General features: G+C 41.0%; 1 protein-coding gene across 1 annotated transcript in view; it reads left to right on the plus strand.

Moving 5' to 3' along the window:
- SRI (sorcin) overlaps positions 1 to 26,863 on the plus strand; it is a 79,729-nt gene extending 52,866 nt beyond the window's left edge. The window contains exons 4-8 of the mRNA XM_078663630.1: positions 8,208 to 8,251; positions 21,491 to 21,638; positions 22,064 to 22,177; positions 24,070 to 24,128; positions 26,486 to 26,863. Coding sequence (XP_078519756.1) covers positions 8,208 to 8,251; positions 21,491 to 21,638; positions 22,064 to 22,177; positions 24,070 to 24,128; positions 26,486 to 26,512 — 392 coding nt within the window. The 3' untranslated portion in view covers positions 26,513 to 26,863. The remainder of the gene's footprint in view (positions 1 to 8,207; positions 8,252 to 21,490; positions 21,639 to 22,063; positions 22,178 to 24,069; positions 24,129 to 26,485) is intronic.
- The last annotated feature ends 383 nt before the right edge of the window (positions 26,864 to 27,246 follow it).

The raw sequence follows: 27,246 nt of genomic DNA on the forward strand, positions 1-27,246 counted from the left end.
GCGTTCTTGGCATCTTTTGACCACTACCACACAGTTTCCACACCAATTCTAAAGCTCAGAGGGTATTCCAGAGTGCTGGCATATGGACAGTCTCCCAAACCAATACAGCTGTCACTCAAGGGCTTTTGAGGCTCTGTTTTTGCAGGCAGCGCACTTGCCAGCGGGTACATCAGATCTCCCAATCATTTTCTGCTGCAACAGCCTTCAAACTGCTTTAGTGGGGGGAGCATGATCCATAACTTCTCCCGGAGTGGTGATCCATCCTGTTTGACAGATGGGTCTTGCAAATCATTAAACATGGCTGTGCCCCCTGCCTTTTTGTTTTTGGCCTGCCTAATGTTCCTCCCACATCTGAGCGAATTTCAGAGAGGCCCCTGTCCACTCTGCTACAAGAGATTCAAGTGTTGAACTCCAGGGCTGCTATCGAGATGTTTTTAGATTCACTAGTTCTTGTCCGAAGTAGGATGGTGGTCTCAGGCCAATTTTGGACCTTCACCTCTAAATGCCTTCCTGCAGAGATAAATTCAAGATGCTCGCGCTTGCCCAGGTCTTGTGCTGTCCTGTGCAATAGGGTAGTGTACTTGACCCTGAAGGATGTGTATTTTTATATACCTGTCCTGCAATACCACAGTTGTTATCAGAGGTTCAACTTAGGCTGGGAACATTTTCAGTTTGCTGTGCTCCCCTTCAGCCAGACCATCATCGTTTTGGGTGTTCATGAAAGGGATGGCGGTGGTCGCTGCTCATCTTCAGGTTTCAGGGCATACCAGTCTTCTCAGCGCCACCTTCAGATGACACAATCTCCTGATATCATTTTGGTTCACTATCCATAAAACAAAGCACACCTGATTTCTTCGCAAAGGCTTCCTTTCATTAGTGCTATCCAGGACACAGTAGTTTAGGGCCTTCTTCCCACTGCAACAAGTCCATGGCATTTGTGCTATGATCCAGATTTTTCAGTCTTGGAGCATAATGACAGCTGGCCTTGTGCATACTCCTTGTCTGCTAAGCCAGATGGCACATGCAGACTCCGCAATCTAATCTGAAGTTTCAGTGGGCCAAGCATCAAGGAAATTACATGTTTCCTGATCTTGAAGGTGACTGCTCCTAATCTGCAGTGGTTGCTGCTCAAACTCAATTGGTCCAGTGGCAGGGCCCGCTCCTCTCCCCACCCAGAGCTGATAGGGTTACCGAATGTCCCTTCCGATCTGTGGAGATTCGAGGAGTGCAGTGTCGGACAGAAGCCTTACTCCACATCAGTCAGGAGTTGCAGGCCATTCTGGCTCTGAAATCCTTCCTAACCTCAATCGGGGGGGAAAGTGGTGTATGTTCTCACAGACAACACCACCTCGAAGTGGTATTGAAACAGGCTGGGCAGACTAGGGTCCAGGGTCCTGTGCCAAGAGGCTTTGCACCTCCGGATTTGGTCGGCGCACGAGTGCTATCCCTGAACGCGAACCACCTGGAATTATCTTTGCAACTCATTCACTCTGGCGTTCTGAGACCGTGTCTGGAAGATCACGAGTGGCATCTACATGTCAAGGTGGTGCAGGGCATCTTCCAACAGTGGGGAGAACGCTGGCTACATCATTTTGGCACCATCAAACGCACAGTGTTTAGTTCTGAGTGTTGGAGTTCCGCAAGAACACTCGTAAGGAGATGCATTCCTGCTGGAATGGAACATTGCATTCACATATACCTTCCATTCTGACCATTCCTGCCCAGAGTTCTGAAAAATGTCACAAATTACCAGGCCCAAACCATCCTTGTGAAAATGAGTGTGATAGCCTGAACTTCTGGCCATGAGCATCTGTCTTCGCATAAGGCTACTATGCAAGGAACTTCTGTCACAGCAACCTAGCCACTGTAAGCTAGCCAAAATGTTGCCTTTGTTAAACCCTCAGCGGATCCTGGAGTACAGTCTAATTACAGTCTAAAATCCCTGCTCCCAGCTTTCTCTAAGAAATTGGAGAAGCACATGAATCACCAGTTCTCCCCATATCTGGAATCCAGTAACCTTCTCCACTCTAGCAAATCTCACTTCAGACCCCACTTTAGCACTCTTGGAGCTCTGTGAATACATCAAAGGCATTCTAGATGAAGGGGGTGGAAGGCTGTGCTGATTATGCTAGATCTATCAGCAGCCTTTGATACAGCTCCCCATTCCAGCCTCCTAGGGAGTCTGCAACCAATTGAAATGGGTCAGGCCCTGAACTGTCTCTTCTCCTTTCTGGAAGGAAGAAGTCAACCGGTATGGATCCCTCCTTTCTTCTCAGACCCCTGTGATTTGACCATAGGAGTGCCCCAGGGCTCTGCTTTGAGCCCTACATTATTTAATGTATATCTCATGCCTCTTGCTCAGTTTGCCACTGGGCCCTAAAGTCCTATCATACGCTGATGATGCTCTTCTCATGTGGCAAGTGAGAAGAGCTTTCATGGATTCTGATTAAAACCTGTCTAATGGCTGTTTTTATTTGATGGGGAAAACACCAGCTTAAATGTAATATCAAAAAGACAGAGGTTCTTTTCTTTGGCAATAGCTGTTCAGATAGCTGGCAGGCTTTCTGTCCCAAAATGCACCACCCGAGGGCCTTCAGGAAGGCATTAAGAACCTAGGAGTTAAATTCAATGACTGCCTGCCATCTAAGCCACAAATTAAATCCGTGGTGAGCACCTGTTTCGGTGTGTTGCACTTGCAAAAAAAGCTTATATTTGCTGTCTTTTTCTGCTAAAAACAGTCATCCTGGTCCTGATCACGTCCTGGCTGGATTATGGCACTGCGCTAGATCTGGGCTTGCCAGAGTACCTGCTGGAGAAACTGCAGATGGTCCAAAATGCTTAATCCTGTTTCCTCCTGAAATAGCCTGTAAGAGTGCATATATCACCTCATCTGCACACTCCTCACTGGTTTCCAATCGGTTCAAGGCTCTAGTGTTCGTGCATGTAATTTGACTAATAATCTCTCGCCCCCCCACCCACTTTTTGTGATGCCATAGTGAGACTTTAATTTGGCCTTTACATTTCTCATGTGTATACCTTTCGAGTCGATACATAGTTGCTCTGTCTCCAGACATTATAGATTGTCGTCCTCATCGTGATCATGTTTTCTCGTCATGTAAGTGTACTGCAGGCACTTTCAGTGCCACCACCATGTAGTACCTTTTATCCTGACAAGTTGGTTCTGAGGACCCGAGTGGTATTTTTGCCAAAAGTCTTGACTCCTTTTCACGCTTCAGTCCATCGCATTCTTTGCTCCACCTGGCCCCTCGAAAGAGATGGAGAGGCTCAAATAGGGATTTGAGCTTTTACATTGATCATTCCAAGGAACACCCTGTGGACTGCCATCTTTGTGTGTGGTTATATGGAGTGAACAAATGGAAGGCTGTGCAGAAAAGACTTTCGGTGGATGGTGCTTTGCATCAAAATCTGCTGCACACTAGCAAAGAGGCTGCCCCTGGAAGGTCTGAGACTCAATTCTACCTGGGTTAAGGCAGCTGCCACTGTGGTGGATTATGTTCCTTGACACATGCCTGGGGTCATTGTATACATTCACATACTTCTGCTGCCTCAACAGCTGTGTCCAGTGGACAGGGCATTTTGCCTGTTTGGTTCTGCAGGACATTTTGGCCTTAAGTCCACTCCACAGGCCTAACAGGGAGATACTGCTTTGGTTTATATATTCTAAGGTGAGGCATCTTTGGTTAGAAGTATCAATCAGCCCCCTCTTGCCTTTGATGCAATTATGTTATACTACCTATAACACTTCATCATCTCTAGCTGGGCCCATAAAAACAACAATCTTTACAAATTCTTCACCATTTTGATTACAAAACCTTGGTCTTCCAGTGGAACGTTTTGCTGAGCTAACAGGGACTTGGATATTTAGAGAACGTGAGGCAATTTCCTTACGAGGACCTGAAATAAAGAAATGCCAAATACATGTCTGTTTCAGCACTTTCTCTGAGACTACAAAACCGCCTATCTTGGACAAGAAAGTTTATGACCCAAAGAATGACACATATGAAAATAATTACTCATGGAAATTCTAGAGACTCCATTTGAATGGCTAGAATATGAAATCGCATTTTACATCTGTTATAATATTTGATAATTAGTGCAAATGGCCACACATTACAAAGCAGTTTTAACAATGGACATTTGCTGGTTGCCGAGAGAAAATTTGAGATTCAGTTGTCGTATCATACAAACCGAATATGGTTGAAATATAGTCTGTTTTTTATAAGGATCTGGTCAACTCAGAACAGTAGCACAGCATACCACAGAAGGAGTCCGTTAACCCTTCAGCCGAAAGGTTATGCCTTGCTCAACTTTACCAGCCGGCAAAGTGCAGGTTTGGGACAGTCAGGAAAGTTCAGTTCAAGGGTTTTGGCATGGAGGGGAAATCAAAGTTCAGTGTGACAGCACGCCAGGCAGGGAAATGGGAAAATGACAACCAGCCCGACTCCTCCTCTAAGGGGCAATTTATACTTCAAAAAGTTCACAGTTGACACCCACAAATCTCTTCTGTCAGCCCATATGGTTTCCATTGGTTGCTCCCGGTGAGTTGCTCATGGTGTGATCAGTACCTCACTAAGAAATCCGGACCGGACGCATGAAGTAATCCTTTTTCAAATTCATTATGTTCAAAATTTGATGCTTTTCACTGAAGTACAAAACTTCCTTTTACTCTGTCCGTTCCCAGGTGCTTTCCCTGGGTTTACAATCATATTGATACATTTCTGTTAAGAATGTTGCAAAATCAAAAGTGAACCCATTGTTGAATACAAAAAAACTTCACGGAAAGTTCTCGCAGCGCCTAAAGTGACTACTTTAGCTCGATTCTGCCTTTTAAGAAAGAAAAAAAATCTGAGGCCTACAAGAAAATTAATTTAATCATTACCACGTTATGATTATTGTAAATCACACATTAATAATTGTATCTCGATTTCTCTTGATTAATTCATTCACTATTCTTAAGGAGTTACATGTCAATATTAGGCACTACTAAAGTTTTTCATATTTATAATTTTTCAAACCAATTAACGTGTCACTCTGAAATACATGTTTTTATCATATAACATTAGAGAAAACAGCAGTTTTCCTCACCATCGATTTTATCCATATCAATATTATAAAGAGAGAGCCCAAACCTTCGAGGCGGGTAATCTCAGTAACCACAGCACCAATCAACATCCAATACAGCGTTGGTAAGGGCAGTTGCAACAGAAGGACATAGGCTATGCAGACGGCCACATATACATTTAAAAAAAAAAAATGTTTTATTAACTTTTCAAGAAACAGTGGTGTTCATCACAATCATATAGTGCAAGACATACAATTGTACCGTAGGACACCATATACATTTAAAAGGTAAAAGAACCGTGCCAGCAAAGTAGTCCCTTGTGGGCTGGGGACGTGACCAACGCTTGGGGCGTGTCATACGGCCATCACATTGTGGGCTGTGGGCTTGTGCTGGGGGCGTGTGTCCGCCCTTCATGCCATGTGAGTCGCACATACAAGCGCCAATGACATTGCTGCGCAGCATCAAGGGGCACGCTGGGGTATGAGAAACGCGGGGGGGTGTGTCCGGCCTTCATGCCATGTGAACGCAATTGCGCTGCATCAAGGGGCACACTGGGGGCGTGAGAAACGCTGGGGGCGTGTGCTACGTTCCTCCCTTCATGCCATGTGGGTCGTACATTAATCAGAAGATTGTCTGCTGTGGCCGTGTGCTGGGGGCCTGGTAAACGCGTTCAGCTGGAGGCCTGGTAAGTAACATTACTGCAGCCTCCCCTGCGCGCTGTTACTGAACTCTCTCATTCAATGAAATTAGACGCGCCTGCTACCATCAACCAGGGCTCTAGCCGGGCTCAGGCGGCGGATCAGTACACTAATTACACGCGCCTGATAACATCAACCAGGGCTGCAGCTGCCTCAAGCGGGGGAACACGCGCCTGCTAACATCAAACAGGCCTGCCTCTGGGCCTCAAGCGGGGCAACACGCAAATGAGCGTGTCTGCGGGGACAATTACTGCAGCCTCTCCTACTCGCTGTCACTGAACTCTCATTAAACTGATTTGCCCGCGGCTGATAACTCTCTCATTCAACGACATTACACGCGCCTGCTAACATCAACCAGGGCTGTAGCCGGGCTCAGGCGGCGGATCACTACACCAATTACACGCGCCTGCTAACATCAACCAGGGCTGCAGCTGGTCCTTCTCCGTCCCTATTCTAATGAAACAAAAGTTTTGTCTAATGCGAGATTTTAAAATAAATTGCCCTTGCCAAATACACACATTACACACATTTTTTCATACCCGGTCAACGTCGGGACGGGCTGCTAGTTACTGAATAAAGCATTTTAATCATTTCAGGAGCTTTATTATGCAACTTTATTTTGATACGAATTCGAAATGGTCATCACCATCTATAAGGTTTTTCATATAACACATGTTTACATGCATAGTAAATATTGGTAGTTCTCTCTTTTTACATTTTGACGTTATGTTTAAAACACTTCTGCGTGCTTTTACTATGCAGTATGCAATCTCGCACTTTTCAGCTCCACCCTGTTTACTTGTTTTCATCCAGAAATAATTATTGTAATATCTTTAGAAAGTGAGAGTTGATAGGCAAGCACAATGTAACATTTACGCTCAATCAATCTGATAGGCAAGCACAATGTAACATTTACACTCAATCAATCCTTCTTTCTGTTGCTCTATCGCTCTCCTTTCCCCTTCCTCTTTGTATTCTTTCTCAACTCTCGTATAAGTATTTCAACTCCCCAATCTATCTTCATTGTTAGATTAAAAGATCTATATACAGAGGTTGACTGTGTAGTAGTATATTTATTCAGTCGCCACTCAATCAACATGCCAGTAACCTATACAAGAGATTATATATCCTCTGTGCAGGGTATAAGTTTAACCACTAATGTGTGAATCAGTATGTATCCTTTCTTGATAATGGTCTTCTGTGGGGTTTTTTGGGAGGTTTTTTGTAAAACCTCAAGGAAAATGTATTGATTTAGAAGTACCCATCGGAAGAACAAGTTATTTAACTTAAGTGGTCACTTCTTTTTTACATCTATAAAGGTCCCATGTTGGGATTCAACACACTGATACCAACATTTGTCATGTTACACATCTGATTGTTTATAGAGAGGGAACAAAATAAGAAGCTGACATCCGTGCACATGTGTGGCACTTATAAGAGGCTCTGCTCTGTTACTTCTGGGGTGGTATGGAGTTAATGCTGAGGTCCTGGCTTTAGAAACTAGCATGCTACTATGCTGTAGCCAAAAACTTGTGTTCCTGGTTGCTCCACCTGATGAAACTATATCCGTCCATCAATAAAATAATCAATTAAAAGATCATTTGGGTGAGGGTTGTTGCTCTATTCTTGGTGACCATAGCCCTGTCTAAGATAAAATCTTGCCTTCAAATTAAGACACTAACGAAAGCTGAAATCTTCAAAGCGGCTGATCCGCTAAGCCAAAGACTATAATGAAGCATCCAAAGAACACATCCAGGTTCTTTTTACCATTCTGGCCAGACACTAAAGTTCAGATACTTTTTACTGCACAGCTATCTTCCTTTTTACTTTCTATACAAGTGCTCTAAAGTGCCCTTAGTGTAGGGTAACCAGAATTTTAAAGCCAAAAACCGGGACACTTCACAAAAATAGAAGGACTAAAATTTAACTTCAAGCGATGAGCGCTCCTCAGCAGAGAATTACAGAACAGGCAGTAAGAACATACATAAAATGCAATTTTTAAGCCCAGTAGATTGCCTGTTAATTAAATTGCTTTCTTGAAAGTGCTCAGTATACCTGCTTTGCAAAACATAAACACCTCCCACCATTTTCAGTCGACCCTCTCCAAAAACAGGGACATGAGCTAAATTTCTTGAAATTTGCTGGGACATTTGGTTAAAAACAGGGACCGTCCTGGCAAAACTGGGACGCCTGGTCACCCTACTTTAGTGATGTGTAGTTCAGATGGTTTGTGATATTTGATGAATTATTATTGGTGTTAGTTTCACAAATAAAATCATTAGTACCATTCAGGAATGTATTTTTTTAGTGTTTTGGTTTATCATGCTTGATTAATTTACCCTGGAAAAAGGTATACTGCAGACAGAATTGTGTTGAATAATGTTTCCTATCATGTTGATTACTAAAGTGAGTCTCTTATTTTTCAGCCTTTAATCTGGAGACCTGCAGACTCATGATCTCAATGCTGGATGTATCTTTTTACCTGTAAAGCGCAAATATGTATATATTTTAAAGAAATCATTAAGAAAAAGTTACGGATAGAAACTTAAGTGTTAAAGAAAGTGAGTTTTCCATTTTAAGGCGTGGTTTGGGTTACATTTTCTGAACGTTTTTAATTGTATCTGCCCTTGGTACAGGAAATCCTACTTGTGAAAGATCAAGGGTATCTTTAACCATTTTAAAATTATTTTTTGAAGCAGTCTTATTTGCCATGAGTAACTCCCGTACATTTGGAGTTTTGTACCATGATTCAGGCTCTAGCAATAATGATTCTGGCTCCAGAATTGGTCCAAGAGATGGCTCATTTTGTTTATAAATGAGCACAAGAAAAAGAAAAGAACAATCTGCTACGTGGAAGTACAGAATTCTAAACCTTCTACTTCGTCTGTGGTGCAGAGTGAATATGGATGGGCCACTCTTGGAAGAAAGCGCCATTCCAGTGGAGCATTTTGTTAATGTCATGATCCTGTTGACTGCCCAAACTTAGTTTACATTGAGTGTAGTACGTTGGCTCTGCATAAGATATTGCTACTAAGTAGAAATACCGTGCAGAGTCCAGGGGTTCCCGAAAAGTGTATAGGGTTCAATGTAAAACCCAAAGTGCTCTATTTGTGGTAGTGTGGGGGAGCAGCCTTGGGCCTAACACAGGAGTGTAAGACATTTATTGTACAACAGTGATCAACAATGGACACACGGCTCCAGAAGAAGATTCAGACCAACTTTAGAAAAATATACTTTGTTTGTATTTTATTTTAAGACCAAGATATTCGTAATAAGTCAAGTAAGTTTGTATTTAAAAATACTTTTCAATTTGAAAAATCGACACCCTCTTGTTTTTCAACACAGTCCAATGTTTTCCTATGGAGTAAACAATACTGCGGTTAAACAGGTGAGTACTGCACTTACAATCGCATACATATATTTGTTTGTAAGAATGGCTCTATTTTTAAACCATAAGGAGCATGCATATTTGTAAAAAGAACTGCACATATTTAAATGCATACATATAATCAAATTATACATGTTTACATGCACGGACATGCTGTACATTCGTTTTAACTATGGTTGTCATGTAGAGTAGTTTTCTGAAGATAAACTAGTTAACCATGGATCTCATGTTTGAGGGTAATTAATTACTTAGTTTGGCTGATTGAAAAGAGTTTGTTTTTTTCTTGTATGCAGGGTTTTGAGTTCAGGTGCCACTATGGAACGAAGGATCTTTTGTTGTATCTATTTGGTGCTTTTATTCCTGAAGAAAAGTGGTCCTTTTCCATGTTTTGCTTTGTGGATGATGCAGAGCAACTTGAAGGTGGATCATCTGGCAACTGGTATCCCTCCAGGCAGGGGAGATGTGGCCTTACATGTTGCAGTAGTCTGGCAGCAAAGTTCTGATTTCATTGTAGTCTTTTCATAGTTGATAAAGAAGATCCATGGTAGAGGCCAATGGTGTGGTCAAGTTTAGACAGTAAAAGAGATGGTGGCCTGGGCCATGAGAAGAAATCCTAGTTGGGAGAAGCTGCGTAGCAGTTTTCATAGTAATGAATCTTGATCTTGCTTAATTATCCACCTGTGAAATCATTGATAGCTTGGAGTCCATGGTAATTGCAATGTTTCTTACTTCCTTGGATACTTTAGGAGATGGTCCTAGAGCATCAGGCCAGATGCAGAGAGGGTCATCATAATTTTTCCAGTCACCACATGCGATTATTTTAATTTTGGATACGTCCGATTTGAGATGGCTCCATGTCATCCTCATCAATTGCTTTGAGCCAACTGAAGATTTACCCAGGTCTTTGAGGTTTTCCAGTTTAAGACCTATTTGTGTCTTCTCTTTGTAGTTATTGCATGTGAGCTGATGTTCATTAATCATTGCTATCAATGACTTGATGTTGAAAAGTATGAATGAGATGATAGAGCCTTGTGGAACCCTTGCTTTTGTGAGGTACGGTTTGGATGTGGGAGGGTATTTGGACGAAATTTGTTCTCTTTTGGAGGTAGAATGTGATCCAGCTTAGAGACTTCCCCTCTATGCTGGCTTCGTATAGTTTTAGAATTGGTGTCAGTCAGCTGTGGTGAAGGCAGCTGAAAGGTCCAAGAGAAGTAGTGCAGGGACCTCATTCTGGTCTACTGTGTTTTTAAGGTCATACCAGATGGTCATGAGGGCAGATTATGTGCCTCTTACCTGATTGAATCCTGTTTGGAAGTCGGAACGTATGGAGTTGTCCTAAAATAAATTATGACCTCTGGGTGAATGCGGCCCTTTCTATCACTTTGCTCAAGGACAGGTCCATTTGTAATTTGTCTGTATTTGTTTGGTTTGTTTTCTTTAATAATGGGAGTATGTATGCCTTTAAAGTCTTTTGGAAATACTCCTCTAGTTAAAGAATATTGATTGTTCTACCTTATGTGTAAGGCTCCCTAAAATCATTTAATTTCTTGTCTGTATTTATTTTTAAAGGTGGATAAAAACAGAAATTGGGTGCTTTTTGAGGGATTCTAAATACTCTGTTATGACTGTCAGGCCAATAACTGTGTGGATTGATAGGTAAGGGTGTTGAAAATGAAATATTTTAGTAAAGAAGCTTAAACAGCAGGAAATATGCACAAGGCTGATACTGAAATGTGCATATTGTTATATAAGTGCATTGATTTATCTTCTGCAGGAGTTCATATCACTAAAACCGTGCAGTTATTCAAACATGACTGGATAGTTATTGGGTAAATAAATGTGGAAATATACCAGTTTCAGCTTTATTTTTTCACAATACTCATAATATGGATAAATACAGATAAAGTTGGCAAAAAATAAATGTGGAATAGACGAAAATGACAAAAAATGAAATACCATAAAATCGGGAACCGTACTTATATGTCAACAGAGGTAGTTATAAGAAGGTTCTTGGAGATTTGTGGTGGACAAGGGTCAGCAGGGCAGACTGCTGGCCTGTTTTGAAAAGATCCATGATTTCAGTTTCTGATACTTGTTTGAAGGAATGTACATGCTGGATTAGCCTCCCCCTGGAGGGGATTATTGCAAATGGGTTGGTGCTGGGGGTCTTCCTTTGTTTTAATTAGGAGTCCAACATATCTGCTTTGGTTGTTGTATGATTTGCCAGTTTGTCAATAAATTCTTGAGAAATGGGGTGAATTTCCTCTATGCATTCAGGTTTACGAAATTCAGTGAGGTTTATTTGCACATTTAGCACTTTGAATGCCGTTGGAATAGTACTTTTTTGGTTTGTTTCTTAAAGTTTTTTGATTGTTTATTCTGTTAAGTTTAAGTTTGTGTAAGTGAAGTTTGTCTCGTTTGTTTTGAGCCAGGTGCATTGCAGCTTAGCAATTTGTCGTTTTATCTTTTTTAGCTCTGCATTCCTCCATGGTGTTTGTTTTTTCTTTCGCCCTATTTTGTTAGTGGTATTCGGTTATCAAAAGCTTCCTGGAGCCACAGATAGTTTTTGAACTGCATCTATTAGATGTTAGTTGTGTTTCGAAGTAGTCAAAATTGACTTTGTTCCATGGTCGATCTGTGGTTGTTTGTAAGGTAGGCTTAGATGTTGTGATTTGTCCTGTTTTGTGTTGGAAAGTTACCCGTAATCCTTAGAGATAACTAGTTCTCGATTTGCTAAAATGACATCTAGAATGTGTCGATCAATGTGTGTTGGTTTGTGGACGATATAATTTGGGTTCATTCTTTTTAGGCCAGTGATGCTAGTTCTTGGTGGGGCATATTGGGTTTTTGAACCATGTTTGGGTCACCAAGGATGCATAGAATGGAGTTGGAGCATATGGTTTGAAAATGTGTCTGGGAATGTTGCATTGCTAAGTGGTAGTCTGTGAAGAAGGAAGTTACAGGAGAAAGTAGGTGTAGGGTTGCATCTGATTATGAGGGCCTCACAAACTTATAGGGAAACGTCCGCTTTGGTGAGGCGTATTATTTTATTGAATATAACAGCGAGGCTGCTTCCTTTTTGCCCATTTGATTTTGTGACCTTTTGATAGCCTTTAGGAATAGTTTCATGCAATATTGGGGTCCTGTCTTCTCCCAATCATGATTTAGTTATGAAGGGCAAGTTATGCTGTGTCGGTGAGTAGATCGTAAATGTGGTGTGTGTTTTTTAGAGTGATCGAGCATTTATTTGTAGGCAGTCTAGAGATTGTGTTTTGGTGATGGTGTGACTTTGTTTTCTAGAAGAGAGTAGTATTCTTTGAACTACTAGCAGGTGCATTATTAGTGTTGGTATTAACTGTTTCATGATAGCAATAGTGTTTGTCTGTATTGCAATCCACATCCTGCAGGCTTGGAAGGCATTTTGTTGGATCTCAGTGCAGGCAGTGGAAATGGTAGTTGAGAATTGGTGGGCTGTGTTTTTGTAAAGTAGTTGCGTAATAGACCAAGAGATGCAAAGTTGTGTAGTGTTATGTTTATTTTGTTTGCAACTGTTTAAGGTGGAAGGTGTATGGTTTAGGGGTGGCGGTGAAGTATGTAGGTCGTGTTTTTAAGGCTTTAAATTATGCAGTGGATGAAAGGCGGGTGACCGCGTTGGGATGTTTGCAGTAGGTGTTGATGAAGATAGGAAGTTCTGAATTCATGTTGGGTTTGGATTTGTATATTTTATGTAGTCATGAGTGTGGGAGTTGGTGTTTGGTTCTATTTCATGAAGGAATGTATTATGAAACTGTGTGGTTGTGATATATTGGTGTGTTATGGTTTGCGTATTTGTGAGATGAGATAGATTTAGTGAATTTCGGTGGATGATTTGACTAACGGTATTGTTGGTGAGTGGACGTTAAATATTCAAGGTGGTGGTGATGTGCGTTGGAAGAGTGTATGTGGTTTGTGAGAGGAGATGGGCAGGACTTATGATTGTTTGTTTGTACTAGTTTTGTTAGGAAGAAGTAAAATAGGTTGTGTGGTGGAGTGTAAGGATTGTTTGTTGGTGTAGTTTTGGTAAAACGAGGGATGGTGGTTTTAGTGGATAATGTGAGTGACTATAGGGTTGGTGATAAAAAGGAGTTGGAAGGTAGAGCTGGTGTGTACGAAACATGAAGTGTGTGTGTTAAAGGTTATGTATAATTTTGGTTGGTGTGTGGATTTGATTGTGGTATAGGACAGAATGGATGTGAGTGTGAAGGTACCATTGTGTGGCAGTAGAAGGGTATATAGAGGTTTGTGGGTTACGTAGTGGTTGAGATGTTGAAATGTGCGTTTGTTTGTAAATGGGCAGTGTGCGTTTAGATTGCGTTTTGTATGTTTGAGGGTGTGAATTGCTTAAAGATTTTGCCGGTAAATGGTAAAAAAAGAAAAAAGCATTTGCAATATAATAGGTCTCGCATTTGCCGGACTTTGAGCTACAGGCATTGTAAATGACAAACCTTTTATCTGTTTGTTTTGAAAATCGATAAATAAAAGGCATTGTCATTTAAAATGCCAATAGCTTACATTTTCACAAATGCGAGACCTATTGCATTGCAAATGCTTGTTTAACATCTGCTGACTTGGTGTGAATGACAGGCATTGTTTATGTGAGGGTAACTTTGTCTGTTTAGATCAGTGGTAGTTCTTCTGGGCTATAAGTTTTTCTCTTTTTTTTTTCGGATGTACATGCAAAGTCTAAAAACGCATTAGGCAAATATCCAGAAAAAAAAAACCATTTGTAAATTATTATTACCTAGGTAGAGCAGCATCTGAGACTTGGTGTATATACATCTGCACCCTGATCTGCATATGATGGTGTTAGTGACAATAGAAAGTGTTTCTACTGAATACGAGGTCAAGCCGGACACATTTCCTGGAATTACTGCATTTTTTCCTGTGCAAATGGCTATTGACGCAGTAAGGAAAATGTAAACAAAGCTTCAGTTTAACAGTACGCCCCGGGACCACTTTCAATTTTTGCAAACATTTTTTGGAAAGACTCCTGTTAGGGAGAAGCTTCTGGGGTGTTTGTGGTAATTGTAATTGTAATTTTTTTTGAAGTTGCCAGCTGTTAGTGTTTGGTGCTTTCTGTTCGAAGTACAGACGACTGGGCTTCCTAAATGGTGACGTTGTGGATACTGAAATGACAGCTGAGCAGAGTCCTGTTTCTAGTAAAAATACCAAAGGAGCGCCTCAGCGCTGCGGCTTGAGTGATATACGGGACCGGGTGTTGTGAAACATTTTAGGGGAATTAGATGTTGCAAGTCATAACATATATCATATGGTCTCTTTAAAAATACTAGCTCGTCTCCTGTATGCCTCTAGTCCATGATAATCCTCATGTCATGCATGGCCTAATCTGCACCACATTCATGTCTATCCTATCCCCACTGTTTGCCTGTTATGCGCTGTGTGCATTTGTGTTTTGGATACCTGGTGTGTGCATCCTGCAACACCTACGTGTCTAGACTGCATCCCTTGCATTCGCTCCACAGAGGGAACTCCATGTGTCTATCTCAATGCCGTGCACGACTGCCCCACGCCTCTATTCCACATCTGACGCTGCATGTCTGTGCCTCTCCATTTCTCTCGAGCCGCCCTCATCTGACTGGTTTCCTTGTGCAATAAATCATTGTAAGCACCCCAACAAACATACAGATGTCCATATATTCACACACCTACACCACCCTCCTAAAAACGGTTCACACTTTCCAACATCTGACTTCATCCTCCTCAGAGAGCCAGCATGTGGACTGCTTCCCTACTTCACTTCCTGCGTACACATCTAGCAGTGCGTTCCTCATCCTGACCCTAGGCAACACGCCAACACCACCCTACACAGTACGCTCCCTCCACGCACTCACCTGCACCCTAGTCCTGCTGCACCCAGCCTAGTTTCATCCCTTGCACAACCACATACCTGCATGTATTGTTGCCTGTCCTCCATACTGCACACCCGCTGTGCCTTTCTCACTCACTCCCTAACAATCCAACCGCCATCCCTTCATCTTTGTTCTCCTCCACCCATCTTTCCTCATTTCATGTACCTTTCCTACAGAAGCCCCACCCCCTAAGCTCACCCTCTGCCCTAGACTCATGCCGTAGACCGCCTTCTGATCTAACACGCCCCGGCTTCTCCTCCTCAAGCAGAAGGTCAGGCACAGAAGCTTGCATTAAAATATCTCCACACGGGACGGTCAGCGTGCCTCCGCGGGCGGGCTTTACCTGTGTGTTCGGATTGCAATGCCGTGCATACGAGGCAGTGAGGGTGCAAGGGACCTGAGAGCTGCAAGGAGGGAGGTGAGAGCTGCAGGCAGCCTGGCTCTGTAGTTGCTGCCGCCACTGAGAGTTGTGTGATGGAAAGTAGCAGAAAAAATGCCTGTTAATATAAGGAACATTAGTGGAATGCGCAGAGGTTTTGCAGCTCCCGAGAAGGGGACTCATCAGCCGGGGACACACACTGATCGCTCACCGGACAAAGTTATTACCTTTCCTTGGGTCAGAAGGCGGGCCAACCCCTCCCTGTGACAGGGAGGTGGGTAGGGAGGGAGGGAGGACTTTTGTTTCAAAGTTTCCTGTGGTTATCGGCACTTGGGTAGAACAAGCGCCCGGTGGGAGCATGTGAGCCAGCGGTGGGATCTTGTGAGGTAGACCGAGATGCCATGTGCCTGCACATCGCCTGTGCGTGCACATCGCCTGTCCATGAGCGCACATGGTTTGTCTCCCTTCGCGCACCAAACCGACAACAATGGGGCCTCGCCAAGGCGAAGCAGCGCATGCAATGCGTTCGCTAGGCGAGACCTAAAAAGGCTGCATCTCTGGCCCTAGGCCTGACCCATCCCACAAGGGAAGATGCCCTTGTCCTTTCCACCATTAGCTGAGATGCCCTAAGATTAAGTATCCCTAGTGATCATGTGACCATGTGCAGATCAGATTTTTAGCCCTATTAACTGGTAACATCCCTAGCCCGATCAGCCAATCTGAACACAAACTTTAAACATTATGTCCAATAGAAACCCTAGCCCTAAGAACTAATCTGGAATGCAAACCCTTAGCCCCAAGTCCAGTTGAAACCTGGCCCTAGAAACTAATCACAACACAGGTGCAGCAGCCAATACGAACCTTGTTTAAAGAGCATGTGACCTTAAACTTGAGGGGCTGAGCAGGTGTAAGGGGAGGGCGGAGGCCTGGTCAGATGCCCTATGGGCCAATCAATAAAGCAGAAGCTGGTGTGCAGGGGGTGGGAGCAGCTCATCCGCACAAATTCTCCTTGGATATAGACCGGTCCAATACACATTTTGCAGCGCTTATTCAAACCTGCAGGTAAGGCGCAAATGTAAAACTGTTAAATACTGCTTTTGCGCACTTTAAAAAAAAACAACTTGTTTTTCTAGTAAAATAGAAGTGCTGCATATGCTTTTTATAAATACCATTTCTAACCACATACCAGGTTAAGCAGTTTCTTAAACACTCAGCTTAGGGGTGTTTCTGCCTTTTTAGATTCAATGGGGGGGCAGGGATGTTGGGAAATTTGCTTGCTAGTTGTCGTAGCACAGTGTAGTGTAGTTCCTATATTCCCAATAGGCTCTGCGCATTGGAATAAAATAAACAGCAGTGTAGACGTAGGACTGAGGTCGACTAGGTCTCTACTGACTATATTTGACTTAATTAGTTTTGCCAGCTAGCTCAGAGTTAACTAGAAACTTTCTCGAATGTTCAGGAAAGAGTTAACTCTCCTGATTTAGACAAGAAGGGATTAGTTTCTGACCACCACATAAACATGACAACTTTGCTCCCTCAGAATAAAGAGTGTATCCCTAGAGTCGTGTGAAAACAATAGACAGTTATTTCACTCAGTCAATCGTGCATACTTCATTTCACCAGAGTGCAGAGAAATAGAGAGACTGGCGTTTTCAATAAAAGGTGTTATTTATTGAGCAGTCTTCTTTCTCATTCAAGAGAAATGAATTGCCACAATTGCAATACTTACCATAAAGTAAAGTGCGTACGGTAATATTATGAAATAATATTGTAAAAGCATTGATATGGTTTCTTAGCCATATGATACTTGGATAAAATATATACATACATAAAAACATTGACTAACGTACTCAACTGGTGCTTCTAAGATACACCTACCCCGGTGTACCTGACCTAAGCCTAATACAGTGGGAAGGAGTAAGTAAGTTGCAGTTTTAGTTAAGTTGTTTTTTTTTACCAAGGAATCTGAATCAAGAATTCTCTTAAGGGTTTAGTCAGCTCTGTACCTTGGTAATAGAATGTAGTAGGTCTTGTATCTCTCTCTCTCAGGACTCGATCTCCCAGCAACCCGCAAGGGTGACTGCAAACACCAGAGCTGGATTTTCTCGGCTGGAGAAAGACAGCGTCTTTCGCAGTGCGTCGGGAGGGGCGGTGTCCTTCGGCTCTCGCATCAGCTGGGCTTCCGGGCAAGTAGATAGCTGCTCTGCTTCCAAACCACCGTGTGTTTGCTTAAGGCAACGTTGGTATATTTATACCTGAAAGGTGCAGAGTTTGACGTAAGGTTGGACATAAGACGTCACTAAGAACTAACAGTTCTTTCTGGACTCTAGGAGTTCTTGTGCAAATCAAAACAAAAGCAGGGGGATTTCCCGGGCTGCTGGAGGCTTGGTTTGTTAAAGAACGCGTTGTAGTTTCTAGGAGTCTAGGGGAGTAGGCTTGCCGTATTTGGACTGCATGGGCTATTACTAAATATGGATATGATTCTTATTCCTTAATAAGGATATTATTTATTATAACCACATAAGGTAATAAATCGGGAATAGCGAATTAGGGTCCTAGATAGAAACACAACAGTTTAGGGGGAAAAGGAAGGAAACTTAAACAAACCCAGTGAAAAACAGCAGTTTTAAGTAGGAGTATGTGCTCTTACCACAGTTGCTTTGATTTGGCTCTCTGCTGTTTAGGCCCCACAAAAGCTGGCGCTACAAAATTGGTGTCTGTCCTGTTGTCTCTAGTCTTTAGTATGAAGTTCCTCTCTATCTCATTACACTCTGTTCTTTCACTTAGTCTGTGAAACCTTGCCTATTGTTTAACAGCAATAATCAAGAAGTGAAGTTCTCTGCTTCAACAAAATATTGTTCACTATTTAAAAACAGTTAATGGAAAAGAGAACTTTAGCCATGCAGAATATATTCAAGCAGACTTCATTATCACTTTCCAATGAATTATGATCTGAATAAACATGCTTTTATATTTGACACTTGCATGAAAATAAACCACGCATTGAATATAAAACGAGTATACCTAGAGGGGAAAATATCTGATTATTGTAGCAAACTATTGTGGATCTGGGTTATCGGTGGTGATTAGATACTACAGAAAAGAATACCTCTGGTTATTCTGACTACGTCACCGACATTCAAGTATTTTAGTGCTAACCTCTTATCACACAAACCAATGTGTGGCTGTAATGGAGTCTGTACATAAAAGGAGATGCACAGAAATAGTGGAGCAGAGTAACGATGGCTCCCTTTAATTACAGGAATAAGTTAGAAGCCCACTTTATCCGACTCACTGATGTCCAATTTATAGATTGTGTGCCTCAAGCATGAGCTGAGCAGGCTTACAGTCAAAAAGCCTTGGGGCAGAGGGGGGTCTGCTAGTGCAGCTGGTTTATTATGGGTCACCTAAGCGTGAACTATGGCCTTTTTCACAACGTTTTACTGCATCTAGTTGTGATTTGCAAATGAAAAAAGTATAATTTGTGTATTTCATTTTTGAAAGCTGTGTTGCAGTTGGTTTTATGTAAGTAAGGATGCAGGAATTTGTGTGTCTGTACACGCACATCCTCAGGTTAATGGCAGAAGACTCCCTAGAAGTATACAGTAGAACATTGTCAACCATAGAAGTATTTACTTGTTGGGAATTGACACGTTTTATGATGTATTTAACTCTGTGTAGAGCAGTGATGTGCATCCGTCTTTGTAGGTTTATCAGGCTTGCATTTGAAATGGCAGCACTTGTAGACTGTTAAACTAAAGGGAAAAAAACACGTAAAATATCAACTTTCCAACATTGGGTTTTTGTACCATATATGAAAATGCTTGCAGTATGTATATCAAAGGTAAGAGAAATGTGCGTAAATGCCTGATTCATAAGATTGTACAAGGAAATATGTAAATTATGCACATATTCCAGCGTGGATTATGAATGTTGCCTTGTTTTATGTCTCCGATTTCTTGTGTGTACATTCAGTGGAAGGCTGTGCCAACAGTTTGATACTTCCCTGTCTTAACCATGGACTTTTGCTCAAAAAGGATTATTTATAACTTGAAATTAGCTATGCAACTGTGGTTCCTTCCACATGGGAAAGTAGTGGTATATCCACATAAAAATCCAAAGTAAGGCTATTGTGTTATATGGACTCTTGTGTGACCCTAAACATATGACCAGAGCAGCTGCTTCCTTTAAACAAATTATTTCACACTAGGCACACTGAGCAGCTGAATCTACACATTTTCAAGGAAAATCTAGCTTGGTAGTCACTTTTTGGTAGTGTTACTTTGCTGATCCTTTACTAAATAATCATAGGCTGGTGGCGTTGTATCCAAATTGGTGACTAGTACAGTTGTCTGACCACTCTTTTGACACAAGTTGTAATCTGCAACTGGTCATAGCCTGATGTATTACAACGAATACAGCAATACATTAAATGTGTGTACAGACTGGTGACATATGTTGACCCAAAGCACCTGTAGAAGGATTGTGCGAACTTTTTTTTTTCCTTTGTTAAAAAAAAAAAGTACTGAAATATTGAGGAAATAAAGGCATGTTAAATTATGATAGGGTTCATTTAGCAATTGCTTAACTAAGATCCTGCCAGTGTAAGTGACTCCTTGGTCGTGCTTGCTTCTGTACACTATAGCATAGCCAATTCTTTAATTGGGGAAAGGCAAAGGAGAAATTCATGTGAATAGACTTTATGTACTGTCGGACTTTGTGCATGTCCTGGATCATAGTGTTGGCCTATTAAATGAAGATAATGCCACAAGCATTAAGTGCTATATGCTCTTGGCGACTGCCCAGAAATTAACAATCTATGAAAATGGAGACTATGCCACAACTTGTGTTGTATGCTGTGCTGGTCAGCCCAATAGTGATTGAGGGGGGAATAGACTGACCAATTGAACATTGTCATATACCTATTTTAGCAGTTGCTATCCACTCACACCGTAGACCCGATGGGCTATTCCTAGACGCATGGGCAGAACTAGAATAGAGGTGCATTTGATTTGTTAGGTGGGTCATTTCAGGTTTGCAATTAAACAACCTATAATACTGGTAAGGTAACTCTGCTACTGGATACTCTTACTGGAGAAAGACCCATTTTGTTGCCAATGCTTTTGACCAGACTAGAGTTTTGGTATTTGCATGTCAACCTGTACTACAAAGGCTTACCAGAAGCCTTTGCTTTCAGAATTTTTAATTATCCTACAGGTAGATACACTTGATGGCAAGCTGCACCCATTGACCACTGCCCTTCACAACCTTATTTGCACCCACAAAACTCTAAAGCATAAGGGTGGATTGTGCTACACTTATATTTTTCAACAGTAGATAAAGGGCCTGGTGTAGACTGGCACCTCTCCTCCATGTGGATGAAGGTGAGGTGGTACTTTGGTCCAGAGAGAGAAGTTATCTTTGGATTCAGGAAAAAGAGGCACATCATGAGTCTGGAGAAAGAGCATTAGAGTAGCGATGAGAGAAATAACAAGACACAAACACTGTTTCTGGGACAGGAGTCCATGCACTGACCTGTCCAGTGTAATGCACATAACCTGACTTTAAAAAACTAAAGCACTGCCATAGGGACTGGAAAAGATCCCCTCCCCCACCCCCCCACCCCCCAAGAAAAAACTCACTTTATCTTGCCTGTTTTGTATGCACTCTACCTGTGGTTGCTCAGCACAGGTCAGTTAAGAGATGCCTCTGTAGTAGTTGTGCGAGAAGGTATCCCTTTCCGAATGTGCTAGCCTGCCATCTAAGCACAGACCTTGATTGCATTATAATTGTTCCAGCAGTAGTTCGTGCAAGATTGTGATTTAGTTTTGTATACTCTTGTATTATTCCAAATCTGATGTTTTTGTAATTAATAAAATACGTAAGCCTGTTGATGTGAATACAAAAAAATGTAAGTGTGTCCATGATGTACAATCTGTTAAAATACCTTAGAAAGTGCGCTCATTTTGTTTCTGTTTTGTTAACCTGTATGTTTGTAAGGTATTTAAATTTGTTCCTTGACAAAAGTTAAAGCGAGATATGTCTGGCAAAATGGGCTTTAACGAATTTAAGGAACTTTGGCAGGCATTAAATGGTTGGAGGCAGAATTTCATGGCATTTGATGCGGACAGAAGTGGAACAGTAGACTTTCCGGAGCTTCAGAGAGCCCTTGAAAGCATGAGTAAGTATATTTATTTTCAATCAACTAATGCCTTCACTTTATAAAACTTTTTTTGTATTCTGTATTTCACTCAAAGGAGAGAACATGAGCAACACAATTAGAAAATAACCATTTGCAGTACTTAAATTCTACTAGGTACTCTTTTAAAAAAAGGAATGTCAGTATATTGCACTGTGGCTTTCACAAACAGGCATTATGCAGACAAGGTGTAGAGATGTGTCTGGTATTGGATTGTTCTTGGTAAATATTGAGTGCTTGGGCTCCATTTAAAATGCTAAATATGTTTTTGTCTGTCCGCCCCTCACAATGTTTTTGAATATGAGCACCACTGCAATATTTTAGAATGATTGCAAGTAGGCCAGTAACCTTAATGAATGGAGGAAATGCACCTTTTTGTCCTATTTAAGTTTCTTTTTTTTCTTTAGGATTTAGATTGAGTCCTCAAGCATTTAATGCTATTGCAAAAAGATACAGTAACAATGGAAGGATTACATTTGATGATTACGTTGCCTGCTGTGTCAAACTCCGATCTCTCACTGGTAAGTAAACCTTGGTTTTCTAGCTAACAATGCTTTATTTTATTGCAAATGACGTATACAATTGGGCAAAACAATGTGCTACCATGGGATTCTATTTATAAAAGGTAGAATATTTCCATGTGCTGCTTTACAATGTTTAAAGAAACATTTTGTCAATTTGAGCAAATTAACACGAGAAAGATGTATGGGCTGTTTTCCTCTGTCACAAGAAAGTCCTTTTGGTGACACAACATCAAACTTTCATAATCGCTTCTACTAAACAATATACTCCTCTTCTGACATTCCCAGGTTTCAATGTCCGTGATCTGAAGAATCTGGGTCTGGGCTATCATAGATGTGAAGAATTTATTCGAATTCCACGTTTTCACTGTTGCACTATGTTTCACTTATCGCTTTAGAATTTATGCTAATTTTACCATCATCGAACTGCAAGTCTTAAAACTGGATCAGGACTCCATCTTAACTTATGGAGGCTTCCTCAGAAGATATCCTGCTTCTGAGTGGTGTATTTGTTTGTTCCTCACCAGCCAGAAGCCCAACCATGAACTGAGTCCAACTTCCAAAGCATCTGATGTCCCAGTGATTAGGTCTCCTCAGTTTCCAGCTTTGCTTATACCAACTCTGAGGGAAGAGGCCCCTACATCTCAAAATCTTATAAGATCAGATGGTATCCTGCTCATCCTTCCAAGAGACTTAGGAAGGAGAATTATATTACAGAGAACAATCAATACTGCAAAAACAGCCTATCTGAGAATCCAGTAAGGCATGTTACTCCACATGTCATAGAAGAGAAGAACATCTGAGGAATGGAACTTCACCTAATCACCTAGAAGACTTTATGTGCAGTTTATTTCTTGAACCCTCAGACTACACAATCCCTAAGAATGTATTCCTTTCAGGGTATCTCCTGTGCATGACTTGATAGCTTTGTGAGACGTTTCTAACAAAACTGAAGAATGTCTGCGTTAATGTCAACACCTCATTAGACATTTATGTGCTCTTAAACACTCAAAACCTCAAGTCTTGCTCAAACTTGAATCTAAAGCTATATGCCCTACATAGTGTCTAGTTAGCAGTGTTTCTACTGGGAAGCAAAACTGTGCCTTGGAATAACAGGACATCGGAATGTAGATACCGAGTCTCTCTACCACATCAGTACATGTAGGCCCAAACCTGACTAGCTCACATTGCCTCACCTGAACTATCCTTTCCAGAGTAGCAAGTGATTTTGGCAAACCTAGCACATGAATCTCTAGTCCCCAAAGGAACCCTTGAAACCGAATACCTCTCAGGCAGAAATTTAATTGCGTTGGTCGCTTGCTGCATTTATTGGTTTCAACAAGTGTAGATTTGTTGATAGCTGGTCCTACACAACTCCAATTCAAAAAATTTTTTTTCTTGTTTTTGTTATAAATAAGTACTTTGGCATGGATGCTGAACTTACCTGTTATGGTATTTGTTGAAGATGGTAGTGTGTAAACGCATTTCAACTTCCCTTTTCTGTTACAAATATGTTAGACTTGGGGATACCAAGATTCAGAGCTACACAAATGTATACACACGGTGAATCTCTCTCAAAGTGAAGTTTGACACTCCTCACTAATTTTATGAAATTTTAAAACCTATATCTAGTTACTCAGACTTGTGATGTTACTAAGTTAAGGGCTATTTCGTAATGCTGGCGATAATTTTACATGCTTCTAGTTAGTCCATTGGTAGCGATAGAAACTGCAAATAGACCAGTTACATCAGAGGATTCTACTTTGGTTGTAAACATTATTTAATCTTTTATTCAAGATCGATATGGATTTTTTAATTTGAAAAATTATCTTCTACAGAGGCTAGTGTCATTCTTTCCTAATGTACATATTTAAATCTCTTGTAACTTTCAGAAACTTTTCGAAGACGTGATCAAGCCCAACAAGGAGTAGTGAATTTTTCATATGATGATGTAAGTCTTTAAAAGTGGTGTAAATGTATTCAGAGACCAGGTTTTTTTGCACTCCAGAAATTTATAGCTTGATTGTGGTTGTCTGACCAATAACAGCTGTCCTGTGGCCTAGCAGGTCATACTGTTATCCAGGGAAACACAATCTGTCATAATCTGTTCATTATCAGATCTCAAAGGACTGCATTTTAATTGAAAATGTTTTCACACAGTATCTAAGGTTCTGAACCAGTATTGTCAAAGAAGGTATTCCAATTTAGGCATTTACTGTGATATTCCAAACTGCACCAGATCTTTAGGGATGGTAACCCCCTCTTTTTGTTTTTTGAAACCTTGTGTCTAGAGGATCAAGAGCAGATTGTGTGAATGCGAGGTACTCTGTTTTCTGCAAAAACCTTTGACTTGTGCCTCTGTGAAGTCTGTGTAACTTGTTAAGGGCAAATTTCAACTTCATACTTTGCCATTCATTAGCAGCAACCCCAAATGGTTTTCAGGGCATACCATAGCTGGAGCCCACCTTTTGGAATTAATCAACTTTAAACTTTCTCAATTGACCCTTGTTACCTGTTTCTCTGCTGCAAATCTACTCCGAGGTTGCTATTGTGAGTTTGATATCCTGGGTATTCATATCCCTAGCAAGTGTTTATCATGTTTTTAATTGTAACTATCACAACCTATAATAGCAACCAAAAGTGATTGGCACAACCCTGTTTTTTTTGAGAATCGAAGATACGGACTACTAGAGGCGCTGTTTGTTCCTCATAAGTGGGCTATGCATGAGCTTTTTCATTTGAATCATCTCACTTGTCATGGTGGCTCTGCTTGGAACTAGAACAGATATTTGTAGGATTACATTGAATTGATTGATTCGATCTGCCATGTATCTAACATTTGTAGGTTATATTCATAAATTGCAATACGTTTGGCAGGGCTAGATGTTAATCTTGCAGAATGAAGTGCATACTCTTTAACACAGCACTCATAACCTAATATGTATTTTTGAACATTCTAAATTTGATGGAATGTTTATCCTTCTGCATGGTCTTAATAAATTGAGCCTGAAATCCTGGTCCATGATGATCTATTTAGATGCCTAAAGTGGTGTGATTAAAATACAGAAGTGTTCACGGTGCTAAGAAAAAACATTCTTTTCAGGTATTTGCCTCATAAAAAGGTCTCCCATCCTGATTTCCAGAGCCTTGTACTCTGTGGAGGCTCTCTGTAGATGCGTAAACCAGGACACAGGTGCTTCTGTGCTGTTAGAGAATTATAGTGACTTGTAATGAAGTATCCCAGACTATTTCTGTTTTAAATTCTCTACACCAGGTTTTGCACCATGTATAATTTGATTCTCTCCCTAGAGCTGAGGCTTAAGTTTGAAATGTGAGGAGTGAGCTATTAGCTTGATATAAAATTAGTACAATTGTCTATTAGACCCACTTTCATTGCCACTACTTGTTACCTTTCCTGACAGTCACAGATGCCGCAACTTCCAGAAGGTTTGCATTTTCATCAAGAGATGATGCGTGACATTACTTTTCTAAATGTGGAAAAAATATATTCAATTTTGATAGGTTAAAAGTAATGCCGTGAATTCTGTTTTTCATTGTAACTTCTAAAATTGGACTTTTTCCCCCCCGTTCTCTGTATAATTGCTTCCTTACTTTCATGCATTTTTGCATGATTTTCATATTTAGTGCTTTTACCATTTACCGCCTAATACAGCATGGATTGTTAAACTTATTTGGAATGAAAAACCTAAATAATTATTTGTAATTTCAACTGTATAGTTAGTAATTTTATTTTTCTTTCTGTAATTTACGATTAATAAACCTTGTGCCTGTTTATGCTACCAAAAGTGTATATGAAATAACTACGATTGTCTGTATTTTGACACTATTGTTCCTTAGAGCTGATATTTAGCAGTTCATGCCACACAAAGCATTACCAACCTTACCATTGTTTATGAGCACGAGGACCAGGCCCAAGTGTGGAGGATATAATAATCTGGCTTCAAAGTCAGTAATCCTATTTGTACAGGAGTAGGTCAGCTTGGGCACAACCCTTTCTTCGGTATACCAAATAAGTGACTTTTTTTTTAAGGAGCTTCACCTGAGAGGATACATCAGTAGTTTTATTGTAATCCACAGAACCGGATTAGCTGCCTAACGTTCACTATCTCACTGACCATTCTAATAGTCCATTACCGGTGAGAATGTATACATATGCATGTAGAATGTTAGAGTAGAAAGTAATACAAATGGAAGGCTTTTGTACCAAAAGCAGTTTAAATTAAAGCTGTGCATGTTGTTCATCCAAAAACTATCTTGTTAATTACAGTATTGTTTTTGTCTTTCCAGTTCATAATGTGTGTTATGAGTATCTAACGTCGGACGATGGTGTGGATGAGCATGCATCACATTCCAGATTACGTCTAGATTCTAGGAAATTTCCAAATTGTGAAAACTTGCTGCTTCACGTTGGGCATTTTATCAAGATTTCAGTGCTACGTGTACAATATATTCCTTCAATTTTATAAAATAAATATAAAATGGGGTTTTTGTATGTAAATTCCTTATGTCCCTTGGCATGTGACCTCCATTCCTTGGGTTGATTTTTCTTTTGTAATTACCTCAAGTTTGTTCAATATTTTGTAGTTATTACTCCTTGTGTAGCGTTTTCAGTATATTTGTAACCCATTGAGCCATTTTTTCACATATTAAAGCAACTCAAAGTAATGTTTATGATATTTGTGTAAGATTCTAGCACGAAGTATTTAATCTTGGTCAGTGTAAAGACATTGCAGTATTTTATTCAATCAATCATATAACTTGCAAAGCGCACTACATACCCGTGAGGGTTCCAAGGCACGGGGGGGTGGGAGGGGGTGCTGCTGCTGCTATTGGTCGAAGAGCCAGGTCTTGAGTTGTCTCCTGAAGGTCAGCAGGTCTATGGTTTGTCGCAGATAGCGGGGGAGGGTGTTCCAGGTCCTGGCGGCGCGATGGGAGAAGGATCTGCCTCGAAGTAGTTCTCCGGATGTGTGGGACCGTAGCCAGGGCCTGGTCAGCGGAGTTTCCTGTAGGGTACGTAGGAGAGTCGACTGTTGAGATAGGCTGGGCTG

The sequence above is a fragment of the Lissotriton helveticus genome, chromosome 10 (assembly GCF_964261635.1).
Source record: "Lissotriton helveticus chromosome 10, aLisHel1.1, whole genome shotgun sequence".
Lineage (NCBI taxonomy): Eukaryota > Metazoa > Chordata > Amphibia > Caudata > Salamandridae > Lissotriton > Lissotriton helveticus.